General features: G+C 37.0%; 1 protein-coding gene across 2 annotated transcripts; it reads left to right on the top strand.

Moving 5' to 3' along the window:
- The first annotated feature begins 339 nt into the window (after positions 1-339).
- Positions 340-10,426, top strand: yme1l1a (YME1-like 1a). 2 transcript variants are annotated; one of them, XM_066682775.1, is made up of 18 exons: positions 340-490; positions 1,470-1,613; positions 2,085-2,268; positions 3,013-3,114; positions 4,441-4,550; positions 5,028-5,175; positions 5,290-5,373; positions 5,717-5,890; positions 6,000-6,152; positions 6,551-6,683; positions 6,807-6,869; positions 7,114-7,226; positions 7,313-7,468; positions 7,582-7,733; positions 7,868-7,994; positions 8,661-8,734; positions 9,093-9,179; positions 9,299-10,426. In XM_066682775.1, the coding sequence occupies exons 1-18, from the start codon at positions 455-457 to the stop codon at positions 9,440-9,442; spliced, it is 2,184 nt and encodes a 727-aa protein (XP_066538872.1). In that variant the 5' UTR covers positions 340-454; the 3' UTR covers positions 9,443-10,426. The 2 variants fall into 2 exon arrangements, with proteins under 2 accessions (XP_066538872.1, XP_066538871.1); XM_066682774.1 differs by having other exon boundaries at positions 7,310-7,468.
- The last annotated feature ends 234 nt before the right edge of the window (positions 10,427-10,660 follow it).

Raw genomic sequence — 10,660 nt, 5'->3', positions numbered from 1 at the left:
ACAAGACTGGGCCTTTCTCAATCCTCTCAGTAGAGGGCGGTGTGTGTGGTGCTTGGTTTACGGTGAAAGCTGCAGAAGCAGACTGACTGTGGACTAAGATCATAGACTGAATTTCGAGTGTCTCCTTGCTCCCTACATAGGGCAATGTAAAAAGCCTCTAAACTATTACTTTTATATTTTAATTTCATATTTGGTGTTAAAGGACAATCTTATATCTTATGGTTAAATATATTCGGCTTTCTATTCAACATAAAATACTTAACTTGAGTGTGGAATCATTATTTCGTTACCTACATAGTGTATTATACGGGGAGCAGGTCGCCGTTTGGGACACGACCTGATTCGCCGCGGTACTGTTAGCTGTAGCAGGTTAGCTCAGTTTAAAGGGGAGACGAAAGGACAGAAGAGAGGGTACCTCCACACATTTATCACGGAGTTAGCTGATCGTCTTTAAATGATGTTCTTTTTAAACACATCATTTCAGCCCCAGGTAACGTTAATTTTGTATCTAATGCTATATGTATGCCTGAAGTGTGACACTATAATGTTAATCTCAGCTGACGTAATGTTACAATGTTAGCAGCAAATTATTGTTTTCAGTTTAACCGGTCCATTGTGCGTTTACTCCAAAGATACTGATCAGTCAGTCTACATACTTTACCAACACTACATCCCAGTTTCTAAAAAAAGCCAATCTGTGGGGTATTTTGTGATTAAGACGTTTACTCGTAGCTGGAGATGCTAACCGGTAACCGTTAACATTAGAGACCATAGTTATGCAACGTGTATCGCCGCATATCTTACTCTGTAATTGTGTACAACTCATAACGGTGTAACGTTGCTTATTAATATACAGTTCGAACAGAGTCATACATAGCGGTTAATGAAGTATGAACAGCCATACAAATTTGTGTAAGGTTGTTTTAGTAAATGACCCCCCCCCCTCCCCGCCGACACACACACACACACACACACACACACACACACACACACACAACGCTAGCTATCAGTTTCCTGTCAGTTCAGTGAAAGACTTAATCACTGGTTACAGCGACTGAGACCGAGCATTGGGACTGATTAGGTGTAATAGTGTATTATCGTATTGAAATCCCCGTTTGTTGCGTTGGAAAGGCATTCACTCTACAGAGGTTTTATAAAAAAGTATACAGATTTGGTTTAGACATTTATTGAAAAATAATCCAATTTACGATTGTGATCTTATAACATATTTACAACAAGAAACGGGCCAGAACTAGCTTTGCTGAAAGACTTATGCACCTTAAAGTTAACTTTTGACACCTTAGATCCTTGTCTTGGAATATGACCAGCGTGAGCATTTTAGTTACTTGCTCCCTCAGGATGATCCACGTTTCAAAGTATCTGTACAGGATCATACGATATCATTTTAATTTCTCTCTGCTCTGATTTATGATCCAATGCATTTACAGCATATGTACTTTGCCCCTAAGGTAACTGTGCCATTGACCCACATCATTAATGCCCTGCACTCATTGAAATCCTCGGCCAGCACAGCTGCTACTGCTTCAGTTCAGAGTCTACAAAGAGACATTTCACCAGACTATGATATTCTTCTGAACAAGACTGAATTACAGGTAAGTTTCAGTAAAATATAATGTTTGTGATGAAAAAACCACACCCTCAGAGCAAAAAATTCAGGGTGGCACTGTGGCTTGGTAGTTAGTACGTTCACCTCCCAGCGCTGGTATCTTGGGGTCATGTCTCACCTGGGAGGAGTTTCCATGTTTTCTCTGTGCCTGCCTGGGTTTCCTCCTGGGTCTCCGTTTTCCTCTGACAGTCCAAAAATATGGAGGTTAAGTAAATAAGATACAACCTGGCACATATGGCCTGGCGCTCTATCCTGCATTAACCCCCTAGTGCCCCAGGTGGACAGTTGTTCCTGGCTAAGAATACACTGTGCGGATTTGGCTGCTGCTTCTCACCAGTGTGTGTGGATTGAACATTGAGTAGAATGGTGTCCTGTGCATTGTTGATTGTAAAGCATCCTTGGGTATCTAGAAAGGCACTATATAAGTGTAACTATAAATAAAAATGTTTTCTTGCAGCCTAAAGTAAACCTTAAGGAACTGGGCCTGTCAGAGCTGAGACTGAGTGGAGTCAAGGAGCTGTTGAACAGACTGCTGCCCACATTACCTCCAGAGGAAAGCTTAGAACCTACAGTTTGCCATCCTTCTTCCAGATGGAGAACATCATACATCTCTACAAATTCCTTCTTTTACAACAAGCATGGTAGGAATTGGAGCTTGTGTACACATGGACATGTCATAATTCTCAAACTTCTGTTTACATAACTACATCAGTGCATTTCAGTAGGACAGATTTTCACATAGTTCTCTTCTGAAATCTGCTATTGGCCCTACAGATAAATTGTTCATTATGGAGAAATGTTTTGAGAGTTCAATTTGCATGATTACCACTGGATAATTAAGTAGTTTTGTGGAGAGGTGTCAGTGCAGGTTAGATAATGGCAGGCATTTTCACTGAATGTTATTTTCATATGCATTCAAATGTTTATGTAGCCTCCTGTCTGCACTTCATAATACTACCACTACCACTTGAATGATTAGATAGCAATCTGTGCCTTTTGCTTGGGTTTTTTTATTATCAGTTTTCCTGTTAGCCCCAGACTTATGTTAAAACAGCCACTATAAACCCTTATGTCTTATTCTGGTTGGTGTTCTGTAATGGTGAATGTGCAGACAGCTTTTTCTATTGTTTCTAGAAACTCACCAAGCCCTGACACATTTTACACAGACCTCTCTGAGGAGAAACATAATGTATTCTTGTGCTCTGTTCCACCAATTGTTGGTATATAATATAATATTTAAATATTATATTTTTATATATAACATTTTTAGGGGGGGGGCTGTGTATTGTAGCAGTGTTCAGGGTTATGATTCATTATTATTGTTTTATTATTTTTATATGTTGCAATGTAAATAATAATGATTAAAAAATTGTGTGTTTTACCAGGCTTCTCTCACAGAAGACCAGGACTCTTTTGTTCTCCACTTTTTCATAGACAAACCTCTAGTCCTCTTCAGACAGTTTGTGCAGATCTTCAGCATCTACAAGGTATTGCACAGAACAGAGGTTCATTCATATTGCATAGCCCTGGAACAATTACACTATACCATTTTGCTCTTTAGGTCAGGCATTTGTCCCTCTGGCTCTAATGTTCAAATATCATAAAATATATGTATTAACTTTATCACCTTTATTAGACTAGGTATAAAACCTAACTCTAACCCCTGTCTCAATTCCTGCCCTTAGGCTATTCTGGAAGTGTTCATTTTGGGGAAATTTGGTGACATTTTTGAAGGGTTAGAGCAAAAGGGTTCAAGGGGTCACAGCATTAAGAACTGAATGGGACACTCTTGCCCTCCAGGTGTTGACAAACCTACTTCCTCTTAAACCCGAGCTTATATTTACAGTGTTTTATTAGATGCTTAAACATAAATATGTTGAGATAATTTATTGTAATATCTCATGTTTATTTGGAGACTGTGACCCAAAAGCTTGTAACTCTCTGGTCTTTTACAAAACAAAATCATTTTGTTTCTCTATAATCCTGACTAATACACTGGACACACCTGTTAATGCCTTTCTGACGGATTATTCACATCCTTCCTGTTAAATTTACGCAAAATCTTCAGAGTTTAACACCACAACCTCCAGAGACAGAATTGCTTAGTATGTTTTTTAAACAACCCTGTGACCTCCATTAGACAGATCACCATTTATCAATCAGACTTTTTCATAGAAATATAAATATTTATTTAAATATCTGGTTACTAGCAATGTAAAAAACAATGCTGTTAAAATGTAGACCTCCTGTTCCTGTCATGATCAGTTTGGGTCTGTCCTGAACTGCCTAGCATTTATATATATCACTACATGTAAACAGGGCTTTTTCCCTAACTTAAGCATTTTTAAAAACATGTCAAAACACATGTCATAATAAAGATAAACGATACTAGTTACACTTGGAGTGAATGTGTCTCAGTCTTGTAATTGTTTTCTGGGAGAAACGTCACAGATTTAGAATTCACAAAAAGGTCGTTTGATGCTGATTTATGAGAGGTGTGCATAGGGGGCAAACGTGAGCACCTTTGTTTAGAAAATAATAAAAGAATTAGAATACCCAAAAACCTTGCACATTTAGGCAAAACAAGGGACATGTGGGTGCAAGTGCAAGTACTGAGACAGGGTAAAGCAGGTGAGAGGTGTGTTCAAAGAGTTCACACTTTCGACACTGAAAAGACTGACACTGAAAAACAGCATTTATTTTGTTAACCAACAGATGGGTTGTATGGAAGATATGCTATTTTTATTAAGCAGCAAGTGGTTATTAAGTGGCAGTATGTAACATGTATAAATGTTCTTCCCTATCCTATCAAGTATGTGTCCAGCGCAGAGGTTTTAAAACTCTGCGGTCCAAGACTAGGCGGCTGCAGTCTAACTATGAGAGTCTCCCAGAACCAGAGGGCTACACGCCAGCATTTATGAAGGTGAGTGAGCTGTCCTTCTGTGGTGTAAGATATGGAGCTTTTGGTTCTTACCATTTGTTTAATAATTATTTAAATGGCTACATCACAAATTCACATGAATATCAGTTTCTCATTTTGTTACTCAATGTGATTTGATCCAAATACAGAATGAATTGCACAGACTGCAGTAGGGCTATGAGAATCACTGAATAATTTTGAGGTTAACCTGATTTCAGATTTTTGTTACTGACCACACAGATGTTACAGCACTGACTGTTGCCAGGGACATCATGGAGCAGACCAGTCACATGTTGACAAAGGAATGGGAATTTTCATAATGCTATGATTTCTGCTTATTGATTATAAGGGCCAATCAGGAAATTCCCTTTCTTGTTTGCAGGAGGAAAAATAGGGGAAAAAGTTGTTTAGTATATTTTTGTTTGATTTAGAAATATTCTAATGAAATTGACTGGGTTTGTTTGTTTGTTTGATTCTCAGGATCTCCTCAGGAGGGATAAAGCTGAAGCAGAAAGCCTCGACCAATTAATGAAGCAGAAAAATCTTCCTGAAAATCAACAAGATGCCTTTAAGACAGGTTTCACAGAGGGCTTTATGAAATCACAAGCCTTAATGCAGAGGACACAAGGTATGGCAATTTAATCTAAAGCTCTCCTTTAATACAATGACTTTGATTTTATATTTGAAAAGAAGTTATATACTTTTATTTAATTGGAAGGTAATTTTTTGTGTTTTTTGACAGATTCACTTAAGAGGACCCGTCTGATTTTGCTGGTGCTTTTACTTGTTGGCATCTATGGTCTGTCAAGAACCCCCTTTCTCTCTGGTAAAGGCTCCTTACCAGTTTGTTTCTTGATATATTTATATAATAACAAGCCATACCATGCTACAAAGTACCTTAAATTTTTAACCTACCTGCTGGCATGTTGTGGAATATTTTGGTGCAGTATTAGTGCTCAGAAAATTATGACAGCACATGTATTAGATATATTAATTTTAATTGTCTTCATTTTCAAATCATGTGATTCTGCTGAATTGTATAATACAATATTATGCATATACACATTTTTAAATTCAATTTATTGCTTGGGTTATAAGTATCAGTAAGTCAAACTTTTAAGTGGACCTTTTTTTATTAAAAGTTTGTCAATATTTTGTGCATTTAACAGTTCGCTTCCGTACTACATCTGGCCTTGATACTGCTCTGGATCCAGTACAAATGAAGAATGTGACATTTGAGCATGTGAAAGGTGTGGAAGAAGCAAAGAGTGAACTTCAAGACATTGTTGAGTTCCTGAGGAATCCCCAGAAATTCACTGTACTTGGTGGAAAGCTACCAAAAGGTATAGCTGGAAATAGATTTTATGTTTCTTAAATGATGACATTATCTATTGCATTTTTAAGCAGAAATATACATGCATTTAAAAGTTGTCTTTGCAAACTTATTTATAGGTGTCCTTCTTGTGGGTCCCCCTGGTACTGGAAAGACTCTGCTTGCAAGAGCAGTTGCAGGAGAAGCAGATGTGCCATTCTACTATGCATCGGGATCAGAATTTGATGAGATGTTTGTTGGTGTTGGAGCAAGTCGCATCAGGAATCTCTTCAGTGAGTTTGAAGAGTTTGCATTTTTCAGGCTTATAGCTTAATCCTGTGACTGTCTTAATGACTTTTAAAGGGTACATACATTACTTTTCTGCTCTCAAGTTCACCATATTTAATCAGTGTGTCTATTCCTCTAAGCTTGCTCTGATTGTTTGCCATTTCTTTGTGTTCTTACGTAAACTTCCACAACACTGAATTGCCTGCTCTCTACCTAATATGCCGTATAAAATTAAAATAAATTCTTTTAGCAGGTTTTATCCCAAGTTGGCCCAGTCAAAACACAGTGACTGGATTGGGTTATTAAAAAAAAGGGCAACTGTTAGAAGGTCCAGATCCCCAAATATGACCTCTCTCCATCTTGCCCAATTGTGTTACTTTAATGAATTATTATTTTCTTGTAGAAGAGGCAAAGGCTAATGCACCTTGTGTAATCTTCATTGATGAGTTGGACAGTGTGGGTGGAAAAAGAATAGAGTCACCTATGCACCCATATTCACGACAGACAATTAACCAGCTTCTTGCAGAAATGGATGGGTAAGAAGTGTGAATTATTCAAAAGTATTTTAATTGTACAATACATTTTAAGCTTTTTTTATTATTAAATAATATTTAATATTTCCATTTAATTTTATTTTCCATTTTTAAATGTCATTTCAGGTTTAAACCAAATGAAGGTGTCATTGTTATTGGTGCAACAAACTTTGCTGAAGCTTTGGACAAGTATGCATTATTTTAAAAATAAATCTCAAAACAAAATAAAATGTTTGCTCTAATGTCATTAAAAAAAAAAAAAGAAGCTGTCAGATTAAACCCAAATATACCAAAAGATTAAACTACCTCATAAACTAAACTTTTAGAGTATAATTACACCTTAGCCTGTGGCATATAGATATATATAGATAGATAGATATAGATTTTTAGTTTATAGCTACTGTAATTGCTTATGTGCATGCTTCAATTCTAGTGCATTGGTGAGGCCTGGGAGGTTTGACATGCAAGTCACAGTCCCAAGGCCTGATGTGAAAGGACGTAAGGAGATCCTGAATTGGTACTTGAATAAAATCAAAGTGGATTCTGGTAAGAGACCGTGTAGTCTGACTAAAGACTTAGTACAAATGTGTATTGTATTGATTAATAAAATTGTGTTTTTGCATTTTTAGTAGATGTGAATGCAGAAATTATTGCCAGGGGAACAGTGGGTTTTTCTGGTGCAGAACTGGAGAACTTGGTCAACCAGGCAGCACTCAAGGCTGCCGTAGATGGAAAGGAAAAAGTAACAATGAGAGATCTGGAGTTTGCTAAGGACAAGATCCTAATGGGTAAGAAGCCTTGTTATTCTTACACATATGAAAGGGATTGCTAAGTGGGGGCTCCACTGCAAAGAGATGAACATTTTCTCCCAAGCTCATTATTGTCATGTTTTTCTCTCCAGGCCCAGAGCGCAGGAGTGTGGAGATAGACAAGAAAAACAAGACCATCACAGCCTATCATGAATCTGGTCATGCAATTGTGGCTTACTACACAAAAGACGCAATGCCCATTAACAAAGCTACCATCATGCCACGAGGCCCCTCTCTTGGTCATGTAATTATCAGTCAAATCTCACACTATTTGAACTGCAGTTTGTATTATATCAACACAAAAAAAATCACAGTTCATTCTTCTGACTCAGTTTTAATAATTTTATTGATTTTATGTACGTTTCCCTGTTCCTTCAGGTGTCCATGCTCCCTGAAAATGATCGGTGGAGCGAGACTCGTGCTCAGCTGCTGGCTCAGATGGATGTCAGCATGGGTGGCAGAGTAGCAGAAGAGCTCATCTTTGGGGGTGAAAATATCACTACAGGTGAGCTTTATCTGTAAAAAGCTAAGTTCACGTTACCAAGCTGAAATGTCTCAAATCAGTTTTTATTATTTTCAATGTTTTGTTGTTTTCCATGACATGTTGTATGTGGTCCTACATTGGAAACATATCCAGTTTGTGGGCACATGAATGTGAAGGGTGCAATCGGATTTTAGCAATCTTTTTGCCTATAAGTATTCACTTAGTGGTGTCGTCATTCAGGCAGATGGCTATGTGCTTCCTAGTGCAAGTATATTGTGCTGGTGATGAAACTATGGCTTCTGCACCAAAATAATCTGCTTATTATTTAAAAAAAAGCAAAGAAGCCATACATGTGATAGCTAAATATAAATGGAAATTGTACAGTGTTTGGATGCAGGATCCATTATTAAAAAACTACATCATGTACAACACAGGGCTTAGGGACCCATTTGGGATGGAGCTGCATAAATGTATTGATGTGCATGTGTGTTCTGTTTTAGGGACAGTCTTGTTCACGTTACAGTCAGAAACAGGTCATTTACATTGAATGTGAACCATCAAGATAGTCAAATCCCATTCTGGGCATAAATCAGAATTGAGAGCAGTGTACTGTGAACTTGTCCTTACATTGCTTAACAAATTAATTTTTGTTGAGATTATTGTATTATTAATGACCATTATTCACAGGAGCATCAAGTGACTTTGATGGAGCTACTAAGATTGCAAAGATGATGGTTACCCAATTTGGAATGAGTGACAAGGTAAGATTATGGTGTAAATGCATTAGGATATTTTTTTTTATTTTTTTTATTAGCTTGCAACATTGATACTTCCAACAGTTTCTGTACAATGGCATTAAATCTTTATTAAATCATTATTTTTGGTATTACACATTTTGATTAAATTAAAAGAATTCCTCTTTAGTAGAAGCACTTTAAGCCCATGTAAATTTTCAAAGCAGTGTCCTGGGTGCTGACTTATCCTTCACCCTAATCCTTCCCCATGTTTTTGGAGTGTGGGTGGCGCTCTGTGTTCTGAAGCTTTTTCCTTCTTCTGAGATGGCATTGTAAAATCTGTATTGCCTAAATGTGAACCTGCTATTTTCTCTCCATGTTTCAGCTGGGAGTAATGACCTACTCTGACCTATCCAAACAAAGCCCAGAGACACAAGCTGCTGTTGAGCAGGAAGTCCGTGTGCTGCTACAGGTACCAGGAGCCTTTAGAGCTTTAACTCTGTCATGTGTCTTAGTTTGCTTGTTCATTATCTTTAAGAGTACAAATGTTCATAATGTTCCTTTTCTGTTCTTGTCATTGTTTTAAAACAGGACTCATATGAGCGGGCTAAGAAACTTCTTAAGACATACAGCAAGGAGCATAAAAAACTGGCAGATGCTCTGCTTACTTATGAAACTCTGGATGCAAAGGAAATTCAGATGGTTCTGGAGGGCAAATCTCTGGACCCTAGATGATAATATTTCCAAAAACATTTAGAGACCTTATTTGTCATAATGTGATGTAGTGGAATGAGTAAGATATTTGACACAATCGTTTGTCTGTCAATCAACAGAAATGGCACTTTTTTTTATTTTTTTATAATTGATTTCAATATTGTTTTTGCCTTATTACACATTTTGCCACAAAACTCACTCATGAAATTATTTGGGATTCTATTTTCATTTCTGTGGTAAATTCTAAATGCATTTGAAATCTTGATCAGTTAAATATTTTTTTCCATACTTTAATCACTGAGTACTTTTCAGTGCCCAGTGTGTACAGGAGAAGGGCCACCTCTGTTTTATAAGATCTGTGAGAGAGAGAGAATGTGACTGAACTATGAGTGGTTCAAGTGGGACTCAAAAGCCCTGTTTAGTGATACATGTAGATCAGTGTGTTTCATTGTAGGCGTTCTGTCTAATTGCAGTACACAGCACCATGTGACTGTGAAGTCGGCAATTTGTGGATGAAGATTAACAATGAGCCATCATCAGGATTTCAGTATTTTATATATATAAAAAATGCAAGGAAGTGAGAGTTACAAATATTACAAATTTTTACAGGTTTAATATTTTTCCCCATCCACAGAATAGTATGGTTAATAAGATGCTGATTTATTTATTTGTCTAATATATGTTGTGTTGCTGATTTTCAAAACCGTTTATTTGCCCCTGTTGCTATGGCAGTTCCTGTGGTGGCAGCCCTGTATATAAATGTTTATAAAGTTGTTTTTGAACTATTCTATGAAACATTCTGAAGTGAGACTTGTTTGCCCAACTAAAGTTGGACTGTTGACTAATAAAATGTACCGAAAAATCTGCCATCTTGAATTGTGGCTAATTTTGCCAGATATTGGAAAACTCTAGAATGTTGATACATTATTACAATGTAGCCTTTAAAAATTTTGCATTGCTTTAGTGATCACATACTGGGATAATTGCCAGTGTTTTAATAAAATTACTCTTAAATGATCTTTATCTTTGTCCCTTTTAATGAAAAGTCTTGAGTTCTCATGTTTTTTTTTTGAGCACATAATCCTCATTTAAAGACAAAGCTTTAGGGTTTTCCACTATGTTGCTATTTTCTCATGAATAGGACAAGTTTATGTCAAAGCTCTTTGAACAGAGCCAGGGAGTAATGAGATGATAATTCTAGGCCATGGTTTGAGTTTGGAGAAAATGGCCCTATTATCT

Source organism: Hoplias malabaricus, chromosome 10, assembly GCF_029633855.1.
Source record: "Hoplias malabaricus isolate fHopMal1 chromosome 10, fHopMal1.hap1, whole genome shotgun sequence".
Classification (NCBI taxonomy): domain Eukaryota; kingdom Metazoa; phylum Chordata; class Actinopteri; order Characiformes; family Erythrinidae; genus Hoplias; species Hoplias malabaricus.
This window is presented reverse-complemented; position numbering and strand designations above follow the sequence as displayed.

What these genes read in the sequence shown, in the direction of transcription:
- yme1l1a (XM_066682774.1), top strand. Translation starts at nt 455, where the DNA reads ATGATGTTCTTTTTAAACACATCATTTCAGCCCCAG. An exon ending in ACACGCCAGCATTTATGAAG is followed by an intron (nt 4,551 to 5,027) that starts GTGAGTGAGCTG and finishes TTTGATTCTCAG; the next exon opens with GATCTCCTCAGGAGGGATAA. An exon ending in GAGGCCCCTCTCTTGGTCAT is followed by an intron (nt 7,734 to 7,867) that starts GTAATTATCAGT and finishes CTGTTCCTTCAG; the next exon opens with GTGTCCATGCTCCCTGAAAA.